The sequence below is a fragment of the Mastomys coucha genome, unplaced genomic scaffold, assembly GCF_008632895.1.
Source record: "Mastomys coucha isolate ucsf_1 unplaced genomic scaffold, UCSF_Mcou_1 pScaffold22, whole genome shotgun sequence".
NCBI lineage: Eukaryota > Metazoa > Chordata > Mammalia > Rodentia > Muridae > Mastomys > Mastomys coucha.
The window spans coordinates 220,201,041-220,225,988 of NW_022196905.1; the positions used below are offsets into that span (position 1 = coordinate 220,201,041).

Here is a 24,948-nt window from a genome sequence, read left to right on the forward strand (position 1 = left end):
AAAAAAAAAAAAAAAAACAAATAGTGGGAAAAGGTTTAACAGAAAAGTCTACACACTGTTGAGTTTTATTTTCCAAGTATGCTTAAATTTTTGTTGCTACTTATCTCTATTATCTTGAGTCAATAAACTTCTCCTTAAAATATGATTTTATTACTGAGAGTGGTGGCCCATATCTTCAATCTCAGTACATAAGGGAGAGGCAGGCAAAACTCTATCATAGAGTGGTATGTATAGTGAGTTCTAGGCCATCCAAGGCTACACAATGAGACCCTGGCTAAAGAAAAACAGGTGGGGGATGGAGAGATGGTTCAGGGGTTAAATGCTCCAGCTGCTCTTACAGAAGACCTGGGATTCAGTTCCCAGCTCATGCATACCAGCTAACAATTATCTATAAGTCCAGTTCCAGAGGATGGTACCCTCTTCTGGCCTTTGCAGACACTAAATGTACATAGGCATAGATTTTTATACAGGCAATATGATGAAATATATAAAATAAATAAATAGAATTTTAAGAAACAATACATATTTATTACATATGCAGATGATATATGTAATAATTTAAATCAATAGGCATCAATTTCTAGAAATGCATAGAGAAGAACAGCAAATCTAGTTTTCACATGATCTTTGAATTCTTTGCTTGACACTATAAAGTCATGTGTGTGAAGCTAATTTATCTCAATGATGGATTCTCAATGGCAGCCAACTGGACAAAAAGAAGACACAAAACATGATTCATACACATCAACAGGCTTTTGTTATGATAGAATGGAGACATGGAAACTGGAGTGAAGTCCCTAACAAAAGCACTCATCCATTCATTGTGCTAGCCATAGTTAGCTCAGAATGAGTATTTCCAACTAGTATCAAGTTCCATATAGACAGAAAATCCTGGCAACTGGGTTTATGAAAGGAGGCAGTTTACTTAGGGAAAAGGAGCTTTCTTAAATATATATTTCAAAGAACCCTCTAGGAATCCAAAGGTAAAAGTTTAAGGTCTAGACATATATTTGGAAATTGTCATATTGAACTGAAGATCTCAGTGACTTTACATGAAGCAGACAATAGAGAAATAAGTGTTAGAACAGCAGGTCATAGTGTTTTTATGATGGGAAATGAGGACTAAATGGCTGTAAATAGGTTACTAGTTTGAACAGACATGAAAACAAGTGACATGTTAGTGGAGTTTTGAGACAAAACATACTACATGGGGATTGGTAGATAATGAAGGACCATTAGCTAGGACACTGGAATGGCAACGTAGAGCAGAACAGTTGGTAACTTGAGTAAATGTTGAGCCAGAGAGGTCCTGCTCCTGGACCTCTTTCCTTCCTAACTCTTACCTAATCCCAACCCTCTGGAAAATAGAAAGAGGCACCACAGCTCTACTGTGGAGAATCCAACATATAAGGGAGAGAGAGAAATTCGATTAGAAGCTTATTGATTTAGAACTTTTGTCTTTGGTGAGTTTTGATTTTTAAGAATCAACTCTATCAGGACTTCTTAGATAGCCCTAACAGGTAAAGATTCCTACCACCAAACATGACGACCTGAGTTTCATGCCCATAACTTACATGGTAAAAGGAAAGAACAAATTCAGGAAAGTTGTCCTCTGAGCTCAGCACATACACAGTACCATGAACATGCACACATACAGACCCTCATGCACACATAAAGGCCCTACTTAGAAGCTATGCTACCTTGGGAAGTGAACTATTACATAAGAAGTCTATGTATACAAAAGCCCATTGTGTGCATGTGCCATGCAAATGATGCTTAAAATCAGTTCTATCATAACATTCTCTTCCGGTCCAATGAGAAGACGTCCTGCAGTACACCACTTACTTCAAATGCCACACAAACTTAGATCAGGAGAGATTATGATCTCTGGTTATTAAAGCTTTGTCCAAGAAAATGCAGGTGCAAAATATTTTCTGTATTTTGTCATGTATCAGATTGTGTACACAGATTTGGTATTTGTATATTAAGAACAACTATATTTCTACTATTCCGTTAGGAAAAGAAGACAATGAGATCTGTTGCCAGTGCTCATAATATGAGAATGTACAGAACTGTGCCTAGCATGACAAGCTGCTCAAGAAAAGCAGGCTCATCTATTAAAAAACTTAGACACATAGAAGGACTTTCATTAACCTGTATGCCAAGGTCATTCACTCCTTGTAAGTTCTCGGAAATCAGGCATTGTTTATAATTTCGCTGAAGAGCATCTTAGAGAGCCCAACTTATATTTCTGCCATAGTCTTACCTCTACTCTTCCTGGCTTGCATTCTGTAAATGGTTATAAAGCTCAAGTGTTTGTAAAGCATGGTGGAAAAGTTCAAACATTTAATGCATTTTGATCTCATAGTAGTATTTTGATCTCTTCAATATATGCCAGACCAGACGAAAGGATTTCTGAGCATAGAAATAGGTTTTTAAGGTTTGATATAGTGACAGAAGCATGTCTTCACTTTAGTAGCTACAAGGCAATCTTCAGAAGGATGAGAGAAGCAAGGACTGCATAGGAGGCAAGATTTGCACAGTATTTGCTTTCTGCTTTATCACAAATTAGCTGTCATCAACATGCCAATGATTAGGGTATGCTCCACCACGTGTAAAATTATCTATTCCTCCAAAAATAACAGATCTATGTGCACAGCCCTGAGAGACACCAGGGCCAGATGCTTTATCTTCAGCTTAGCTGTATGCAGACAAGCATACTTCACTGAAATCTGCCAAATACTAATACAAGCAATAGATACTTACTGGTTGTTTATTTTTTGTTCATAATTTACAGATGTGTTCTTTTATTTTTTAAATTTGTGTATATGTGTGTGTGTGTGTGTGTGTGTGTGTGTTTGTAAAGGCATCAGATATATGTCACAGTGTACCTGCAGAAGTCAGAAGACAAGGAGTAGCAAATACCTTTCTTGCTGGCCCAGATTCTCTCTTCCTTCTTTCCTTCCTTCCTTCCTTCCTTCCTTCCTTCCTTCCTTCCTTCCTTCCTTCCTTCCTTCCATCCTTCCTTCCTTCCTTCCTTTCTCTTTCTTTCTTTCTTTCTTTCTTTCTTCCTTCCTTCCTTCTTTTCTTTCTTTCTTTCTTTCTTTCTTTCTTTCTTTCTTCCTTCCTTCCTTCCTTCCTTTCTTTCTTTCTTTCTTCCTTCCTCTCTCTCTCTCCCCCTCCCTTCCTCCATTTCTTTCTTTCTTTCTCTCTCCCTCCCCCATTTCTTTCTTCCTTTCTCTCTCTCTTTTCTTCCTTCCTTCCTTTCTTTCTTCCTTCTTTCCTTCCTTCCTTAATGTGGAGTTTTTTTCCCCATTAATTAATTAATTAATTAATTGATGTAATTTACTTTACATCATGGTCACAGCCCCCCTCACCTCTCATTCTGCCCTCACATAGCTCTTCTCCTCATTCCTTCTTCTCTGATAAACTTGGAGTCCTCCAAACCTCAGCATATCAAATCACTGCAGGACTAACCACATCCTCTCCCACTGAGGCCAAACAAGGCAGCCCTGTTAGTTGAACTGGATCCACAGACAGGCAACAGAGTCAGGGACAGCCCCTGCTTCAGTCGTTGGGCAACCCACATGAAGACCAAGTTGCACATCTGTTACATATGTGGGGGGTATCTAGGTCCAGACCATATATGCTGTTTGGTTGGTGGTTCAGTCTCTGGGACCCCCCACAAGTCCAGCTTAGTTGACTCTATTAGCATTTTTATGGCACTACTAGCCCCTCAATCCTTCCCCCCCAATTCTTCCACAAGACTCTCGAAACTCCATCTAATGTTTTCTGTGGGTCTCTGCATCTGTTTTGGTCACTTGCTGAGTGGAACCTCTCAGAAGACAGTTAGATGAGGCTCTTGTCAGCAAGCATAACAGAGGATCATTAATACTGGTCAAGGACTGATTCTTGCCCATAGGATGAGTCTCAAGTTGGGTCAGCCATTGATTGGCCATTCCCTCATTGTCTGTTCCATCTTTGTTCCTACACTTTTTGTAGGCTGGAAAAAATTTGGGTTGAAGGTTTTGTGGGTGAGTTGTTGTTCTTATGCTTCCACTGAAAGTTCTGCAGACTCCGTATTCTTCACTGCTAGAATGACTCCTGGATCCTCCCCTGTCCCAGGTCTCTAGCATGTCCTGTAGATGCTCCCACAACTTTAGGATGTTTCCCTCCCCAGGCCCTTTCCTACTCACTTTCCTCCTTCCACCTCCTCATGATTATTTTATTTCCCCTTCTGAGATTCTGCATCCTCTTCTGGTTCTTCCTTGTTATTTATCTAATATCCACGTGTAAGTGAGTACATACCATACATTTTCTTTTGGATCTGGGTTACCTTATTCAGGATTATATGTTCTAGTTCCATGTATTTGCTTGCAAATTTCATGGTTTTTATTAGATGAGTAGTATTCCATTGTGTAAATGAACCATATTTTTTAATCCATTCTCTGGCTGAGGGACATCTGGGTTGTTTCCAGTTTCTGGCTATTACAAATAAAGCTGCTATGAATATAATTAAGCAAACACTAAGTACCTTCATAAAGAAATTGGAGATATCTCATGGTAGCAACTTAACATCACATGTGAAATTACTAGAACAAAAATGAAGCAAACACACCCAAGCAGAGTAGACAGCAGGAAATAATCAAATTCATGGCTGAAATCAATAAATTGGGAAAAAAAGAGAATAATACAAAGAATGACAAAACCAATAGCTGGTTCTTTGAGAAAATTAACAGGATAGATTAAACCCTTAGTTAGACTAACTAAAAGGTAGAGAGACAATATCCAATTTAACAAAATCAGAAATGAAATCGGTCACATAACAACAGACACTGAGAAAATCCAAAGAATCATTAGGACTTACTTCAAAAGCCTGTACTTTACTAAATTGGAGAATCTAAATAAAATGGATGATTTTCTGGATAGGTTCCATTTACCAAAGTTGAGTCAAGATTAAATAAAGAGATACATTATTTTAACATTCACAAAATATGAACCATTTGTCTCTCATCATGCTTATTTTACAGGTCAGAGAAATTTGATATAAATAGGTTCTATAATGAGCCCAGCATTTGAACTCAGGGTCTTGTGGCCAGAGTACAGGCTCTTACCTCATGTTAACTCAATACATGACTGTTAGCACAGGATGATGAGCTTTCCAAAGAGCTCATGGATGACCATACAGCCATGTTCCAGGTTGAATTTGCCTGATTCTGAAGCTCTACATTTAGCTCTCAGACTGCATCCTCTCCTCATTCTTGCTCACTAGAAATCTCTAGCAGATGAGACAGGCAGAGCTCTAACATGCTACACAAGCTATGATATGGGTCATGAAAGGCACACTGCAACTATTGTGGTTATACTGAAGAAGTAGTGATGAAAGAATTCTGGTATCAGACACAGAATTCTTAGAGGAAATGGCTTTGGATCCAGATCTTGAAGGATGAGCCATATCTCATTTGTTTTAGAAGGAACACATGATGTAACACAGACTCATAAGCTTCAGAGAACATAAAATCCCAGAGCTCCCTTTCCACTTAGAGACAGCTAGTACCAATTTACACTCTTATAATCACACTCTAAAATAAGAAAAAAAACTGGAAATCCTTACAATTTTTACTCTTATTGTATGTATATTGAATGCTTGTTTTAAAAATTTTAAGTGATCAGTCTTTAAACATTGTTAAAGAGCTACTATACTACATCATGCTATCATGGCCGAGTGAATCCTTCTGAAACTCGAGGCCACTCTGAGATGGACAGAAAGGACTGCCATTGTATTATGTCTTGATAAGTGAGTATTGGTTTAGAATTATGTATGTGCAAATTTTCCTAGGGAGTCTTTGAACTATATCAACTTTGTTAACTGTGGGTAACCACTTATACAAAGGAGGAGCTATTTTTCTAAGCAAGCATTTAGTAAGGACACAATAAAAAATTAATATGATACATTAGCACTTCAGGCTGTATTGAACCTGAGCTTGGAACTTAGTAGCTCACCTTCTAAGAATTTGGGATGTGTCACTAACTTGATAGCCTGGAATACTGTCTTAACTATTAACTATCTAGCTGTGTGATCATAGAATATGTGCAGTATCTCTAAATGTCATGTATGAAATGAAAGGGTATTTGTATCCCTCATAGAAGGTTGCCACACAGATTAAATGAGTTGATACATGTAATCCACTTAAACCAGCATGTGACATCCTGTAAGATTTTTTCTTTACTGTTAATAATATTACTTTGGATGGATCTATACATCATAGCCATTGCTTTCTTGAACGTGCAATCTGGATCCTTTAGTCTTTGTGCCTAACAATCTTTACAGCTTACAGAATACCTTCTAAAACTTTGTCTTCTCCCTGTTGCTGTAACAGATACCCAGGGCCCTTTGCCTTATTCCCATTTCTTGGACAAGTCCAGCCCTTTGTACAAATGGAGTTGAGTGACAATATGAAGGTTTCTCGATTTTAACTACAAAGGCCATGTTCTCTGTGGTTGATTATTAAAAGTCCATAAATGGCATAGTGAAGAGAAATAAAAGGTTATCTAAGACTGTGTAATTGATTTTTCATTGCTGCAATAATTACAAATTTAATTGAAGAAGAGAAAATGAACCAATTAGAATATCTTAACAGGTCTGGCATGTGGCAGTGGCTCCCACAAAACCAAAGATTTAGTGCATTCTGCACGTAGATCTTTGCCTCTCTCTTTAACGCTGGTCTAAAGGCCAACATGGCACTGCTGCAGCTTTTGAGAAACATGGCACCACTCACCAAACCAGAAGTATGTCAGAACAGTTCCTTCCTGTTCCTTGTTGCCAGGCCTGCTGTTTTTAATGCAGTGGAGTTGCTATGATATGGATAGATTTCCCTTGTCACACTTCTCTCTGTGTAATACGTTGCAGGCACTTTTAATGAAAGGGATGCCTTTTACCAAATTATACCATTGCCTTAAGTTGACTATTATTATCTGAGACTTTCAGTCCTTATCCAGTTGATCTCCCCTTCTGTGTGATTTACCTAATTACTTTCTCTTGTGTTGTCTAGCTGCTGAGAGCGCTGGCCACTGGATGAGATACTTTTGAAGTTTTCGTTACTACTTATGGGTGATCAAGGAATCAAGTCTACCTTAAGGCTTTGTTCAGTGGGTAATTTGACATTGTGTTAAATTTAAAGTCACTAAGGCTGTTGGGTATAGGATTCCTTAATGTTGTCTGTGTGGTTGAATTGTGTCAGCCAACTTTCTTGTTTAGCACATCAGTGTATCAGACCGAGAGACTCATGCTATGGAGAAAAGAGACCAAACAGAGTGGAAGAGAAGATTAAAAGTCCTTCTATAGAAAAATGTCTTTTCTCAAATGCTTCATTGTGAAGCTTTTATATTACACAATTGAAAACAGAGAACACTGCTCTGCTACTAATGGAAGGAGTTGGACCGTCCTAGGCATCCAGCAACTGGCCTGCAGTTATATTTGGAAGGAAAACAAGTAATGCTTCCTGATTCTTCTTCCTTTTCTGTCCCAGTCCCTGTGTGACTTTGGTAAATGATACAAAATGCTGTGATCCAATGACAGAAATCACTTATAGTAAACAAGGTATTCCCAAGTTGAAATTTATTCAAGTTCAGAGAGTCTGTTTTATTTTGTTTTTAAAAAGATATGTATCTAAAACAATGAACTGACCCAAGGCTTTAAATACTATTTAAGAGCCTTCCTAAAATTCCTAAAATTCCACTTACTGATCAGCATTCTTGTCTCCAAAATATTTTGTACTCTTAGGATGCACGTGTCAGTAAACTATACTCAATGAAATGCCCAGACTCTAGCTCCATTAAGCCACCTTCTCGCTTGTTGACTTACAATCTAGTTCTGCATATGCTGTGTTGAACATATACAGTGAGTTCAAGCAGTGATGTTGTTCCCCACCACTGCCCTTCAAAGCCGAGCCGTGGGGAGCTCTCATCTGGACCACTCATGGATACCCTCTGCTGTCAATATGGCTCTTCATCTCTGGGCACTCCTTTTCTGACACAATAGCCAGAGAAATCTAATGTGACTTATTATTTCACAACTATGGTCCTCCAGTGGTACCCAGCCTCTCAGACTACAAAGTAACTTAGTGAATTCTGCCTAGACCTTATGGAAGGACGTTGGTCTTACCTTACCACGCACTACTCTGACCCAGTCTACTTCAGATACCTGCTGTTTTTTCTACTCCTCGAGTGGCTTAGCATTGCCTGCATATTGAACATATTTGGCTCCTTAGGTCACAGGCAGAGGTAGATCATTCTGGAAGCTTATTCTGACACTTTCTTCCTGCACTTTAAATTTTATTTTTCTGTTTAGAATACTTGCTTGCAACTCTATGAAACTTTTACTTAACCCACACAGGGGACCTTTGCAGCATTCAGTAAAGTTCCTTGGGCCAGATGCATAAATGAATTCCAATCCTTATGACTTTCTTCAAAGGGTGCATTGATGTCTGTACAGATGTCTCTGAAAGTATTTTATATTGATTGCAAGCATATGACTTTAAAAATAAAGTTGCAATTATAATGTATATAATGAGTTAATCAACTTAGTTCAAGGTTTCCAAGTTCTCTTCAGAAGAATGGAGTTTTATGGGCCTTGGGGTTCTTCCAGAGAGACCTGACATAAAGAATCAGTTAAGAGCTGGCATTAACAAACCAGTTCTATAACTGAGCTGTACCTGACAGTGAAGATTTAAATCAAATGTGTGCTCAATTTGATGTTCAAAATTCCTCACAAAATGACTTTGAAAGCTCTGTGTTATGATGACAGTAGGAAGCAAGCAGATCATGCTGCAATGTTCTTAGGAATAGACACATACAGATGGCAACAAGAGGAATCACTGGCAACTAAGATAACAGAGATGGATTGGTCCAGAGATTTGAGATTACATTTGAGCCTGCAGCATGTTACAGGGAGAAGCAGAGGTAGGCTGCATTTGATAGCAGTTTGTTGGGCTGCCATTCCAGGCCTTGGGGTCCTGATTCTACCCCTGGCCACCTGCATGGCCAAGAAAATGTCTTTTCCACTGTGTTGTTTTTCAGATTGAACAAGAGTCTCCTAAAGTAGTAAGGATGGTGCTCTGTGTATGAGGGTCATGCTGTGGTATGTTAGTTATTATCTTGTGTGAATCCTTCACCCCTTCCAATATTCTAATTACTTATCTGTAAATTATGGATGAAAGATGCTATTTCCCCACAGTGTTTGACCTAAGTGTATGAACATAAGTGCATTGTTAATATAGCATTGGGAATTTTATAAATCATTTTCTAATACTTTTATTTCATTGGATATTCATAACAATTTGGTGTGAATAAGTAGAATTGTTCATATTTCCAGGTGAAGATAAGGGGGTATGTTTTTAAAAATTAAAGGTATATAGTTAGTACCAGAATCTCTGATCTTGAAGGTTTTGGTTTTGTTTTGTTTTTTGTTTTTTTGGCTGTTTAGCATATGGTCAGGATATACAGAAGTTTCTCCAGATGCAAATAGAAGATGCTTTTCTATTGTTTTTTAGTTATTTCAGACAGTCTTGGTCCGTAGCCCAGGCTAGTCTCAAACTCCCAATCTTCTAGCCGCAGTTTCCAGAGTACTGAGATTACAGACTGCAGGTCTGTGCCAGCTGGCCCGCTGCCACCCATTCTTAACTCGCCCCTGTTTATTAGGGAGGAATCAAGAAGCTGTTTCAATTTTAATGTAATGGTTTGGACTACTTCCTTAGTGTTCTGTATTCCTCAGTTCCAAGGGGTCTGCACTCAGATAGCTTCTACTGAGCCGTAGGTCTGAACTATTTATTCTCTTATTCTCTTAGAGGACCCAAACTATTTTGGAAAAATAAATTCTTTGGTGTCTTCACTTTTAAATTGTCTGATCTTTTTTTCCATAGTCCATTGGAGCAGGAGGGTTTGCTTCGAATCATCACATACTTTCCACCTTTTGCTTTCTCCCCTCTACATTCTGCCTATTGCTATACCAGTGTACTTTACTAACCTGGATGTGCCTTTTCAGTCCTGTGAGTCAACATCTTACCACAGAGGACTATATATTCTCAGCCTTCTTATTCAAACTCATATTGAGATATTTCTTTGTTAGCACAAAATCTCACTTATGCTGAAAACTCAAGCCAAATGAGGATCACCTTCTTCAAGAAATTTGCACAACAAAGAAAGGTAGAGACAGGATGCTTAAAAAGATAGATTCATTGTCCCTCAGAAACATCCTCTCTTACTTTTTTTTGATGCTTATTTTTTAATCTACATTTTGCATGTCTTCGATTTTATTTTATATTTTAATTTAGCTTGTAAAATATTTGTCAATAGACTGGAAACAATTTAGCAATTACAGACACACACATTCTTGGTTGTGTTTTGTTTGAGACAATGCCTTAGTTCTGGATTAAAACTAACTATAGAGTTGCAGATGACCTCAAATTAATGGTCTTTTTGCCTCTACCTCTGCCTGCTTGGATTACAGATATATGTCACCATTCCAGATATTAAAACTATTGATTTTACACATAAGTATTAAACCCAATATTTTCACAGTGAAAATTGAAAAAAATGCTTTAATTTAAGCACTACTCTCTAAAAACCAAATGCTAGGCACAACTTCTCCTTGAAACCCTTCTATAGTAACTTAGATTGAGAACACTCATCCAGAAATGGCCTTAGTCAGTATTTGTTTGATGCATACACATGATTCAGTGTGCTGGATGGGAAGTCACCCAGGAACTATGTGTTCCCATTGTTTCTTCCTGCCCAGACAAGTAGACCTCAGAGTCCCTCTAGAAGCTACAATGCCCTCAAGGGAGTATCCAGGCCCTTGCTTCCCACACCCCTAAACACTAGCCAGCATGCCGCTTCCATTAGAATTCAGCAAACTTGCTCACACTGTGCTTGCCATCTTGCTTTGCATCTGAGGCCACCAGTATCATGAAACATTTGCTGGTACCTTCTGTATCCACAAACTACACTGGCCTTATCTTTGTAGCAAGATTAGTATCAGTAACTATTGGCTTTGTTGAATGAATCCACTAACCAGCTTTATGCCTGGTAGTAAACCTGTCTGTTGCTGGGTTGATGGCAACTTTCCTGAAAAAATGTTACCCTTAGAGAAGGGAAAGTAAAGACTCTTTTCTCTCTCTCTCTCTCTCTCTCTCTCTCTCTCTCTTTCTGTCTCTCTCTCTCCCTCTCTCCCTTTCTCTCTCTCTCTGTCTCTCTCTACCCCCCCTCTCTCCCTCCTTTCCTCCCCCTCCTCTAGCTCTTTTTTGGCTCTCTCTAGCTCTGTGTGTGTGTCTTTGTGAGCCTGTGTGTCTCTTAATGTGTGTATCTATGTGTCTCTGTTTGTATGCATGTATGTCTGTGTGTATGTGTGCTTGTATGTGTCTCTGTGTGTTGTATGTGTGTGTGTCTCTGTGTGTCTTTATATGTGTGTCTGTGTGTATCTATGTGTGTCTGTGTGTGTCTTTGTGTATATGTGTGTGCTTATATGTGTACATATATGTTTGTGTATCTCTCTGTATGTATGCATGTCCCAGAAGTCATCTTTGTATATTAGCCCTCAGGATCTACCTTATATTTAGAGACAAGGTCTTGCTGGCATGAAGCTCACTAATATGGTTGGGCTGGCTGGCAGGGAGCACCAGGGATAGGCACCGCCACACCCATTTATTCCTGTGTGTCCTAGGGATTGAAGACAAGTGATCCTTGCTTAGTTGAACCCTGCAGATGCCCTTAAAGACATGTGGATATTCCTTTCAGTATTCACAAGAGTCTGCAGCTGCCTCTTTGGAATAACATCTTTCTGCCTTCTGAAGCAGCACATATGTTCCTGCTGAAAAGAACAGCAGAAAGCAACAAGCACTTGCTGTCTCTCCAAAGTGGAGTGTGGGCTGGGAGCAAGCACAGACAGAGCTGAGCCTGAGTGCTCTGCCCGGCAATGCCAGGCCAGACGACAATTTGTGGCTTGCCACGTGACAGCAAATTCAGAGAGACTCATGCACAGACTTGTTTAGAATTCAATTGCTACAAGATGGAGTCTTAGCCACCTAGGTAATATTCATGAAAACATGACAAAATAGGATTTTCTGAGGACTGACACCAGAGAAGCTGAGGGAGCAGGGGCTGAGTTCAGGAACAGAAATCTTCTGGTACTGACAAAGGCAAATTAGCTGTCTGCTGCACAGCTGGCTTCGTTGTTTGCTCCCTAGCACAGACAATCCAGGAGTGTTTTCAGAGAACACCATCATTCCAGACGAGGAACATTTTCATTTTCTTTCCCTGGACTATGCGATGAAGCTTTTTGTCCTGGTGCTGGGTATCGAGTGTTATTTTTGCATCCACGGTGTTCCCCAGGTGAAGAAGTGAGTTTCATCTTCTTGACCACTTTTTTCTCCTCTTATAAACACGTTTTTACTTAACACATACAAACCACATAAAGTATGGTGATTTATGTTTGTATTGTTCTGTATGTGACAATGTAACATATTTCATTTCCAGGCATCTTTCCCAACAACTTGAGCCTAGCCTTTTGGAAGAAAGAAATAAGTTTTATGTATAAGTGAATTGGCTGTAATAGAATTTAGGAGCACTGGGGCTCAAATTTCAATGTTGCAAGAACTGTAGAGCAGTGTTTCTGAAGCTGGGATTTTAAATTCCCACTCATAAATCATCACCATGATTCCTCAAGCATTCTGTCATCTGCCTCCTCCCTAGAGCACTAGCCTCACACTTTCCCCAAGTGTTATGTGAGTTCCACGCTCAGAATGCGGAGAGTCTTGAAATTCTGGTTGCAAAGCTAATCCTCCATCAGGCAGGTAGAAAATTAACTCTGACTCTGAACTCTGACATTTTGGTAAAGTGAAAAAAGGGAGTTTTCATCCTTGAACCTTATATCACAATCTACAGACATCCACTGACTGACTATATGTACATTTGGACCTGCTGGAACTCTGTAGCGGCCACAAGTGTCACATTGTTGCCCTGGGCATTAGCAGAGCAGAATCTGAGCACAGTGCTGCCCAAATGATGCTGTGTTCCAGAAATTAACCTTCCTACCAATCCCGCACTCTTAGCATGTTTCACGTATTATCTTACAATCTGCAGGATGGCAACTGAGAAGCGCATAATCACAGTGCTACTTCAGTGTGCCTAAGGGGCTCTAGCATTAGGATCTTCTCCAGCATTTGTTTTTAATCTATTCCTATGTTCATTCCTTGTTATTCCAAGCTACATGAATGCTGATGCCGATGTTATCTCTGTCTCTTTCTTTTTACTTTCTTTCTTTCTTTCTTTCTTTCTTTCTTTCTTTCTTTCTTTCTTTCTTTCATTCTTTTCTTTTGAGAGACAGAGAGAAATAGAGAAATGTACTCCTTTTGAATTTTAGAAAGCAACTTTTTAAAATTTATTTTACTTGGTGACTACATAGAGCAAAGAAAAATCTACAAGAATAAAGAAAAAATTCAAAATTTCAAAGGTTTCCCCTACATACCCACTTTAATACATTTATTTTTATTTTTCCAACAACTCTTGCCTGTGTTGGCAGTTATGCATAGTTTATGTTCTCTTTAGGGAAAGATATGCTAATTAAAATATCCCACACAACACTTAAGGAGAAAATAACACTTTTTAAAAATTTCTACATAGATTACCACAATGGCTAGTGAACTGATAGAAGCTATCCTTTGTCCATGATCTTAAGAGTCCCCAAGTCTTAGAGACACAAAGGGGAAGCTCCTGCAACCTTGCTTTCCAAGATGATGAGAACAACATGTGTTAAAGGGAGAATTTGATACATTAAAGAAGAAAACAGAAAGCAATAAAACCTATGAGAAAAATTAGAGAAAGCAGACATGTTCAATAAAAAATAAACAGAAGGGGCAAAGAGAAAAGGGCTAAAGATTAAAAATAAATACAAGCACTTAATGAACTGAAGATGTGTGAACATTTCAGATTTCAGAGATAAGAGAATGGATATTCTAGAGGTGCATCAGTGGCCATCCATCAGCTCAGTAGCACTGTAGCCATGTTTTTCTAGGAAGTAATTTGAAGCTCATGTTACCAAGTAAGCACAGGATCCCCAGCTGCTGATGGAGCTCTCCAGTGTGGGTGTCAGCACAAGGTGCAAACACTGTACACACCGTTGGTTTCCTCCACCCTATTGTGTTCTGGAGCTCAGAGTCTTGAAACTAGGCAGCATTGTCTAGCAACTCAATTCTGGAGACTTGTGCTTGCAGAAGCTGATATCCCAGGCTTCAAAAAATTGCTTCTTGAATTTCCTGAAGGGAAGGGGGAGAAACCAAACCAACCAAACAAACAAAAAACAAAGCAAAACAACAATAAATCAGCCAGGCAGAGGCAACTAAAAATGAAAAAGCCTAACCCACTGGAGAAGTAATTAAGAAGAGGAGCTATTAGGATCTTAAATGTTCTATATATCTTTTGGCGTATGATATAAATTAACTCAATCTAAATGTAACCACTGGTGTACACTGGAAATTGTGAAGCCCTAAAATGGAGTTCAATGATTTATTGGACTGGAAACACAAGCTAAGTTGGCTTATCAACTGATTAGTGGGATCTTATTCTCTAAAGCACAAGAAGAGATAATATATAAGTGGTAGTTTTTAAAAACTTAACCAACTATTAGTGATATGAGAGATGCTAAGATATTGTCCTCAGGTTGCAAAAGTCTTCCTGACTTCTCAGGGAAGAGACTGATCATTATCAAAGGGGTGTTAGATAAGAAGTGTCACTTGGGAGAAGCTGGAAACAGTGTGGTTATTGTTCTAAAGCCTCGTGTGTGTAAAGTTCTGTATATTTCTGATTTAGAGTGCTTCCTGTTCTCTATAGCATGGTCTTTCTTGATCGTCACCAGCTTGAGCACATGTCTTCAGGTTTTCTCAAGAACAGTCAGAATACAGAGTTCCTTATACTTACCAGAGTCCATGGCACACCTCCACCAGGCTGCAGTGTGTTCTAATTTTCTGCTTTTAGTTCTCCGGGAGTGGTGATACATGTTTTTAATTCCAGCACTTGGGGGAATGAGGCAGGAGGATTACAAGGTCAGCCTTTTGTTCTCTGTCTCTCCTTCTCTCTCATTCACACACACACTTATAAAATTGCACAGGTTCACATTCACATACTCATAAACACACAAATACACATACTCATAATGCTCTCTAACATATACTCATACACACTTATCCACTCATACACACACTCATAAACACACACACTCACATACTCTTTCACACATATATTGCACTGATATACACAAACTCACATACACACACACACACACTCATACAGGCACACACACTACATTATTTTTCCTAAGGCTGTGGCATAATACTTTAACAATAGCAATTTAAATAAGACAGGGCTCACTTTGTCTGCACAGTTCCCAGGATACTCTCCATCATCGAAGGGTGGTCATGGCAGCAGGAGTAGGAGGCACCGACCACATTGCATCCCCAATCAGGAATTCAAAAGAGATGAATGCTGGTGCTCAGCTCATTTTGTCCTTTTTATCCTTTCTGAGCTCTGACCCAATTGCAAGGGAAGTTGCCACCCACATATAGGGCAACTCTTCCTATTTCAATTAAACCAATCTATATAACCCCTCACAGACAAGCCCAGAGGCTTGTCTCCTACATGATTCTAGAGCCTGTCAAGGTAATAGTCAATATTAACTAACTATCATAATTATTTTATATAGTTTTTATACTCTGTTCTTCAATTTCCTCTGGTTAATTTTTATTAGAAAATTTTAGAAGTGTGGAAACTCTTGTCATCATAACTCCTCCCTTCCAAACACACACACACACACACACACACACACACACACACACACACACACACACACCTTATCTGATTAGTTCTTAGGAAAAGAAAGTAGACTTTGCCAGTTGTTACTAACACCTGAAAGCTAGTAAGGCAAGAAAAATGACTGAGCTTCATAGAAGAATAGGTCTTCGAGTGCACAAGATGATTGCTTGGACTGTCTATGAACACAGGCTGCTCTGAAGCTTACATCCTGCCTTTTCTCAACCCTGTACACTGGCATGCTTGTTTTAACACTTCAATCCATTGTAAGGTTTAGACCTCCATGAATTTGATGGCTGTGTTATTCTCTGATATGAGCCAAGAGAAAGTTTTCAGCTTCCAGCTAACGTTGGCTAGAGAGATGGAAATGCTCTCTGACCCCAATAGACATGACATGGTCTAGATAACTGCATGAACAGAAGCTGACATTTTACTTAATAATAAGAACATCATATTGATGATGGAGTCCTTGACTTAAGAACAGCCCTATGCCTGCTCTTTGACCTCAGGATCCTCCAATAGTAGAAGAATTATGAGAGTAAAAGAGAGTCTTTACCTTTTTTTGGACATCCAAGCCATGCTGCAAGCATCCAGAACCGATGCTGGCAACTTCTACACTCAGGCTGTGGTTAGCAGAGGGTGGATACTGTATACTTCTTCTAGTATTTGCTTACTCGGAGGCTGGGATTTCAGAGTTTGAACAAGTTCTAGAATCAGGCTACATAGGCGGCCTCCTCCCAAGACACAAAGGCTTCATTTATTTTTATCATTACTCTTCTACTGAGTACATCTTTGTAAGAGAGTAAAACTACATGGCTCATGTAGCAACCCAAGTGGGAAGTATGTTTTATGGGTATCCTGTTCAACATCATTGGAAGAAGAAAGTAAACCCTCCTAATTCTGGATACTATGTCAAAATCACCAGGAAAAGAATAATTTATAGTTAGCTTAAATATTTCTATGAAAAACCATAAAGTTACAATTTATGAAAATTATTCATCCTTGCTTCCCTTTCTGGACATTCACATACTTTCATCCCAACCTTTTAATATCTGGATATTTAAACTCTTGATCTTGGAAAATGTCTTTTAATAGCTCTGCCTAAAGGAAATCAGTAAGGAGGCAGAAGTAAAAGTTAAAAATCTACTGATAAGTGGATCACTTGACAGTACCCATTTAATTCATAATTAGAATTGTTTTTGAATCAACCATTTAGTTTTTAGGAATTCTTCTTCTTTTAGTAGCATAAATTACTATACCCAAGATGAGTAGATATATATGCTATATTTTCATGCATGTACATATTTGATCATATTTACCACTTACTATTCTCCTCTGTCTCCCTGACACTTCCACTGATTCCATTCCCCATCCCAGTTCAATGGCCTAGTGTATTTAATTCACGTTCCTTGTTAGAATGGTGCTGTTTATAAAGACACAGACCACCTTACCAGTGGCAACACCACTAAAATATATTCTCTCCCTTCTCCAGCCACCAGGAAATGGCTCATAGAGCTTTTGTGTGGTTTGAGGCAAATTCTTTAATAAAACCGAAGCAAAAATCCCCAAACACTGTATGTCATCTAGCATTACACATCAAGGAAGGCCATTTAACTAAGGGACTCTTGAAGTAGAGTTCCATGTGTTAACAGGAAGGGGTAAGGATTTTTAGATTTTTGTAAACATATACTTAGGATTCTTCTCTTAGTCACTTTTCTATCACTATGATACTAAACTATGGCCAGGGCAACTTATAAAAGAAAGAGTTTAATTTGTGTAGTGGTTTTAGAGTATTAGACTCCATGACGATGGAACAGGAACATAAGAATGGGTAAGAGAGCACATCTTGACCCAGAAACAGGAGGCAGAGAGAGAGCCTTGGGAATCACACAAATCTTTTGAAACTTGAAAGCTCACTCCAGTGACATACCTTCTCCAACAAGGCCATAGCTCTTAATCCTTCCCCAGCACTCCTATCACCTAAGGACCAAGCATTCAAGTATGTGAGCTCATGGGGACTAATTCTCATTCAAACTGCCACAGTTCTTTCTTAACTACTAAATAATCCCATGTAGATTAGATTTCATAATAAGAACTTCTTATTGATGATGGAACAGTACTCAGTGATTCAACCTTCAGCAGTCTTGCAGGGGCAGTAGCAGGAGACCCAGATTCATGTTCATCTGCTTCACTTCATGACAGGAAGTGTGTCATATACACTGGCATTCATATGGAGATATGGCCCTAGTAACAACCTTTTTTATTATTAATAGATATTTTCTTTATTTACATTTCAAGTGATTTCTCCCTCCTGATTACCCATCTGAAAAAAATGTCAAAAACAAAAACAAAAAACAAAAACAAAAACAAAAACAAAAAACAAACCCTGTTTCCTCCCCCCTTCCTCTGCTCACCAACCCACCCTCTCCCACTTCCTGGCCATGACATTCCCCAACACTAGGGCATAAACCTTCACAGTACCGAGGGCCTCTTCTCTCATTGATGACCAACTAGGTCATCCTCTGCTACGTATGCAACTGGAACCATGAGTCCCACCATGTGTGCTCTTTGGTTGATGGGTTAGTCCCTGGGAGCTCTGAGGGTACTAGTTAGTTCATATTGTTATTCATCCTAAGGGGCTGCAAAACCTTCAGCTCCTTGCGTCCTTTCTCTAGCTCTTTCATTGGGGACCCTATGCTCAGTCCAATGGATGGTTGTGAGTCTCTACTTCTGTATTAGTTGGGCACTATTAGAGCCTCTCAGGAGACAGCTATATCCTGTCAACCTGATAGTGTCTGGGTTCGATAATTGAATATGGAAAGGATTCCCAGGTGTAACAGTCTCTGGATTACCCTTCTTTCTATCTCTGCTCCATAGTTTGTCTCTGCAAATCCTTAGATGGGTATTTTGTTCCCCCTTCTAAGAAGGAATGATTTTCCTTCTTCTTGAGTTTCTTATGGTTTGTGGATTATATCTTGGGTATTCTGAGATTCTGGACTAATATCCACTTATCAGAGAGTGCATGCCATGTGTGTTCTTTTGTGATTGGGTTACCTCACTCATGATGATATTTTCCAGATCCATCCATTTCCTTAAGATTTCATAAATTCATTGTTTTTAATAGCTGAGTAGTACTCCATTGTGTAGATGTACAACATATTCTGTATCCATTCCTCTGGTTAGGGACATTTGGTTTTTTCCAGTTTCTGGCTACTATAAATAAGGCTGCTATGAACATAGTGAAGCATGTGTCCTTATTATACGTTGGAGCATCTTCTGGGAATATGCCCAGGAGTGGTATAGCTGGGTCCTCTGGTAGTACTATGTCCTATTTCCAGAGGAACCGCCAAACTGATTTCCAGAGTTGTTGTGCCAGCTTGCAATTCCACCAGCAATGAAGGAGTGTTCCTCTTTCTCTACAACCTCAACAGCATCTGTTGTCACCTGAGTTTTTGATCTTAGCCATTCTGACTGGTGTAAGGTGGAATCTCAGGGTTGTTTTGATTCCAAGCATTTCCCTGATGACTATGGATTTTGAACACTTCTTTAGGTGCTTCTTAGCCATTCAGTATTCATCAGTTGAGAATTCTTTGTTTAGCTCTGCACCCCATTTTTAATAGGGATAGTTGATTCTCTGGAGTCTATCTTCTTGAGCTCTTTGTATATATTGGATATTAGCCCTTTATCAGATGTAAAATTGAAAAAGATCTTTTCCCAATCTGTTGGTTGCCATTTTGTCCTATTAACAGTGTCCTTTGCTTTATCGAAGCTTTGTAATTTTATGAGATTCCATTTGTCAATTCTTGAACTTAGAGCATAGCTATTAGTGTTCTGTTCAGGAATTTTCCCCTGTGCCCATGTGCATGAGGCTCTTCCCCACTTTCGTTCCTATTAGTTTCAGTGTATCTTGTTTTATGTAGAGGTCCTTGATCCACTTGGACTTGAGCTTTGTACAAGGAGATAGGAGTAGATCGATTTGCATTCTTCTACATGCTAACTGCCAGTTGAACAAGCACTATTTGTTGAAAATGCTGTCTTTTTTTTTCACTGGTTGGTTTTAGCTATTTTGTCAAAGATCAAGTGACCATAGGTGTGTGGGTTCATTTCTGGGTCTTCAATTCTATTCTATTGAACTACCTGCCTGTCACTGTACCAATACCATGCAGTTTTAATCACAATTGCTCTGTAGTACAGCTTAAGGTCAGGGATGGTGATTCCACCTGAAGTTCTTTTATTGTTGAGAATAGTTTTCACTATCCTAGGTTTTTTGTTATTCCAGATGAATTTGTTCTTACTATGTTTGTGAAGAATTGAGTTGGAATTTTGATGGGGATTGCATTGAATCTGTAAATTACTTTTGGCAAGATGGCCATTTTTACTATACTAATCTTGCCAATCCATGAGAATAGGAGATCTTTTCATCTTCTGAGATTTCCTTTTTTCAGAGACTTGAATTTCTTGTCATACAGATCTTTTACTTGCTTAGTTAGAGTCACACCAAGATATTTTATATTATTTGTAACTATTGTGAAGGGTGTTGTTTCCCTAATTTCTTTCTTAGCCTGCTTATCCTTTGTGTAGAGAAAGGCCACTGATTTGCTTTTATTTTATATCCAGCTACTTTGCTGAAGTTGTTTATCAGGTTTAGAAGTTCTTTGGTGGAATTTTTCGGGTTATTTAAGTACACTATTACATCATCAGCAAATAGTGATAATTTGACTTCTTCCTTTCCAATTTGCATCCCTTTGATCTCCTTTTGTTGTCTAATTGTCTAATTGTTCTGGCTAGGATTTCAAGTAATATATTGAATGGTTAGGGAGAGTTGGGCAGACTTGTCTAGTCCCTGATTTTAGTGGGATTGCTTCAAGTTTCTGTCCATTTAGTTTGATCTTGGCTACTGGTTTGTTATATATTGCTTTTACTATGTTTAAGTATGGGCCTTGAATTCTTGATCTTTCCAAGACTTTTATCATGAAGGGGTGTTGGATTTTGTCAAATGCTTTCTCAGCATCTGATGAGATGATCATATGATTTTTTTTTCTTTGAGTTTGTTTACGTAGTGGATTACATTGATGGATTTCCATATATGGAGCCATTTCTGCATACCTGGGATGAAGCCTACTTGATCATGATGGATGATCGTTTTGATGTGTTCTTGAATTTGGTTTGCAAGAATTTCTCTCTTTCTTTCTTTCTTTTATTTATTTATTTATTTATTTAATTTATTTATTTTTGGTTTTTTTGAGACAGGGTTTCTCTGTGTAGCCCTGGCTGCCCTGGAACTCACTCTGTAGACCAGGCTGGCCTCAAACTCACAGAGATCTGACTGCCTCTGACTCCTGAGTGCTGGGATCAAGGTTATGTGCCACCGCCTGCAGGCTAATAAAGGTTTTTAAGATAAAGTACAATTGCTTCTCAGCTTCCAATGGGTTGGTCTGCTGACAGACACGATAAATTGAAAGTATTGTTAGTTGAGAGCTGTTTAATGTGCCTAACATCTCTTCTTAGCATAACCTGTACTTGTGTTAGGTCTCCCTTTATATGTTACTTGACCTTTTTCCATCACTACTTTTAATATTCTTTCTTTGTTTTGTGCATTTGGTGTTTTGACTTTTATGTGGTGGGAGGAATTTCTTTTCTGGTCCAAACTATTTGGCGTTCTGTAGGCTTCTTGTATGTTCATGGGCATCTCTTTTTTTAGGGTCAGGAAGTTTTCTTCTATTATTTTGTTGAAGATACTTACTTGCCCTTTAAGTTGGAAGTCTTCACTCTCTTCTATACCTATTCTCCTTAAGTTTGGTCTTCTCAGTGTGTCCTGGATTTCCTGGATGTTTTGGGCTAGGAGCTTTTTGCATTTTGTGTTTTCTTTGACTGTTGTGTTAATGTTTTCTATGGTATCTTCTGCACCTGAGATTCTCTCTTCTATCTCTTGTATTGTGTTGGTGATGCTTGCATCTATGGTTCCTGACTTCTTTCCAAAGTTTTCTATCTCTGGAGTTGTCTCTCTTTGTGATTTCTTAATTGTTTCTACCTCCATTTTTAGGTCCTGGATGGTTTTGTTCAATTCCTTCACCTGTTTAGTTGTGCTTTCCTGTAATTCTTTAAGGATTTTTTATGTTTGCTCTTTAAGGGCTTGTACCTCTTTACCTGTGTTCTCCTGTATTTCTTTAATGGAGTTATTTATATCCTTCTTAAATTCCTCCATCACCATCATGAGATATGATTTTAGATCCAAATCTTGCTTTTCTGGTGTTTTGGGGTATCCAGGACTTGCTGTGGTGGGAGTACTAGGTTCTGGTGAAGCCAAGTATCCTTGGTTTCTGAATAGAACTATATAGTAAAATTTATGTTACAAAACAATAATATTAGATACTCTTAAGTATTAAATATTAATATAACATGATTAGTGATTATGAGTTTTGCATATAAAAGTTCATTCACAAGAAACATGTGGCTCTTTCTGCCTTGACAGTTGAGGCAGCTGAGTGACAGTTTGTTTGATTTAGTCTGTGCCACAAAACTAGAAAAGAGGAAAACTAAGCCTCCATTTCAGGAATTCTGTTTGATTTCAAGATTCCTGTATGCCTCTTGCTGCCTTAGTGTTAGGAAACAGTAAAGGCTGGGAGCTGCCTTTTAGGAAGAATGGGCATGAGAGCCCAGCCTCCAATGTCACTATTTCTCCTATTATTCTTTAGGCCTGGTTTTGAACACAGATAGTAGCTGCATTCAAATTGTTAAGTAGCCAGTCCTCGTCCTTGCCCACTATCTAGGCCATCTGAAGTCCTGCAAGACCCTTCAGTTTTATGTGCTGTCTGTTCCTGTAGGAAGTGTGACTGAGAGGCTCTCTACTGGGACAGAAGAGCTGCTCACTTCTGGGAATAACCACAGCCACAGCAGAGCTTGATAAGAACTCAGAAGGGATGTGACTTATTTTGATCAAAGGTGTCAAGCACTCATAAGACAGAGGGGAGGCTGCCACCAGAGAGTGGGCGAGGTGCATGTATGTGAAACTCAAAAGTCCCTAGCTTTCAAATCCCAAGACAAGATGCTTATCAGCTTCAGTAGAGGTTCACAGCGAAGAGAAAAGCAAGAGTGCTAAAATGAAACATACATCATAAGGCAAGACAAGGAAATGATCAACATAACCACCAAAGAGCAGGAAACGTTCCAGTGAAAGACATTTTCCAGGGCTATGTTGATGATATCGAAACCATGTGTAGGTGGGTTTTGGTTTGATTATTTCTAAATGTAGATTTATCAGGGTAAGCGACAAATAGCAGTGGCAGAGCATCTCCCGAAGGCTGACACATTTTTTCTAGAGATCAGGTTGTTGTACCAAGGACAGAAATCAGAAAATCAAGAGAAGGATGTTTTGATATAGGTAATGAGCAGAGTTCCTCAAAACAGTGAAGAGTAAATAAGCGGTGGCTATTTTTGTCCACCCGTGCTTTCCTTAGCTTCTTCTGTTTTGCTCAAGGCATGTGATTTCAGTAAGAAAAATATAACAACAAAATACCAGACAGTAATAAAACTCCAAAAGTTTGGCAAGCTGTTAAAAAGTTAAATAACATCTGCCCCCACCCCCTAGCATTACTTAGTTATCAGAACTGGGCCTAAACCAGGCTGGGTCCCTTTGGAAGTGCCTGTATTTTCTCTCACTCTGCTTCTATAAATAAGGTGCTCTGCAAGCCATTGAAAGGTGATAATTACATCTATAAATTGCTTTGCTTTCAACTTTCACATTTAAGCTGTATTAACTTTGTCCCAGTGCCCCTACAAATTGCCAAGGAGCCATTGCAGGTTGTAAAGCCACCCCCTCCTCTGCCTGCCTTCTCAGTCATTGAATGGGATAGGGATGGTGTGGAACCCCGGACACCATCACCACGAACCACTTATGGGCTGCTTCCCCTTTACCAGAAACTGCACGCAGCCCATGGCCGGCTAGCAGTGTGACCCTGTCTGCTGAGCAAAGGGTACTTTTTAATCACAGTCAGTTTCAAGAAGTAGAAATACTATTTCAAAATCAGAGGTGGAAGGTAGGGAAGACAATAAGTCGATACTAGACTTACTGAAAAGGGGTATCTTTTTCCCCCTACTTTTTTTCCTTTCCAAAACTAGAAAATGCTACGTAACAGTAGAAAACACTCCAGGGAATCTGACACTGTAGCTGGGGCTGTAACAGGAACCAGGCTGTGTCAAGGAAACCTTCTTAGAATGTGTGGCCCCTGGGCAACAATTACCCAGTCCTTGTCGGAGTTGCTCTCTTCCTGGATGGTTCTGAATTCCAGACAGAGGGCTCTTTAACCCCTGGCTGCTTCCTCTTCTGCTTGAGCTCCGCTGTGGCAGGGTAATCAGTCTTCCTGTTTCCACAGTGCCGAGGACTGTAAAGGGCCAGGTTGAGAGTATCGTGAGGAGTCCATTCAGACATTTGACTTAACCCAGTGTCAACAAGAGACATCTTAGTTTCCTGGCTGTGGCCCAAATCAACTTACCTCATGCAAGAGTGTGAAAGAAGCCCTAGGGGTTATTGGCTAATTAAAGCCCTCACATTTTGTTGGCTGTGTGTGTCTTCTACATTTTCATACACTGGAGCTGCGATCCCCGAGCACTCAAGACTTGCATGTGCTGCAAATGTGGTCAGTGGAAATGAACTCTCAATGCAGCTTGGCAGCACGTGACTTCCTATTTCTGTAAGGTACTTCCAAGAGACTTCCTCTGTAAAGCCAGCTGAGAACCAGGAGATTTCCTTCACCGGCTAGACAAAGTTTATTTCAGCTCTGCGCAGACGTTTGCCTGAGAGATCGACTGAGTTTCTTTCTTTCTTCCTTTCTTTTTTTTTTCCTGTTCTTTTTTTTTTCCTTTGCTGTTGCCAGCCTGCAGGGATCTTGTGGCTCCTGTCAGTGATCGGAAACTGAATACAGTAGTACAGATCTCAGTAATCCACCCGGTGGAGCAGACCCTGACGAGGTACTCCAGCACAGAAATTGTGGAGGTGAGCCTCGCATGTCTCTCTCTCTCTCTCTCTCTCTCTCTCTCTCTCTCTCTAAGGTGTTGTCTCTCTGTGCGCTCTTCTCTCCTCCCCCACCTCTC

The 24,948-nt window shown here is 39.4% G+C and overlaps 1 protein-coding gene and 1 long non-coding RNA gene across 24 annotated transcripts in view; one reads left to right on the forward strand and one right to left on the reverse strand.

Moving 5' to 3' along the window:
* The window catches only part of Inpp4b (inositol polyphosphate-4-phosphatase type II B), a 752,337-nt gene that overhangs the window by 394,373 nt on the left and 333,016 nt on the right, over positions 1-24,948 (forward strand). For 15 of the 23 annotated variants that reach the window (XM_031340451.1, XM_031340446.1, XM_031340450.1 and 12 more), the window contains 2 exons: positions 2,018-2,180; positions 24,732-24,850. The exons of 1 other annotated variant lie outside the window; for it this stretch is intronic. In XM_031340451.1, the coding sequence (XP_031196311.1) occupies positions 2,018-2,180; positions 24,732-24,850 (282 nt within the window). Of the gene's footprint in view, positions 1-2,017; positions 2,181-7,052; positions 7,154-24,731; positions 24,851-24,948 lie in introns of all 23 variants that reach the window. 7 more of the 23 variants (XM_031340464.1, XM_031340461.1, XM_031340462.1 and 4 more) reach the window with 2 other exon arrangements.
* On the reverse strand, positions 15,009-24,856 carry LOC116069655. The gene is made up of 3 exons (XR_004110084.1): positions 24,351-24,856; positions 24,099-24,239; positions 15,009-15,065 (listed from the first exon to the last, which is right to left on the reverse strand). It is a non-coding gene; the product is annotated as an uncharacterized LOC116069655 (long non-coding RNA).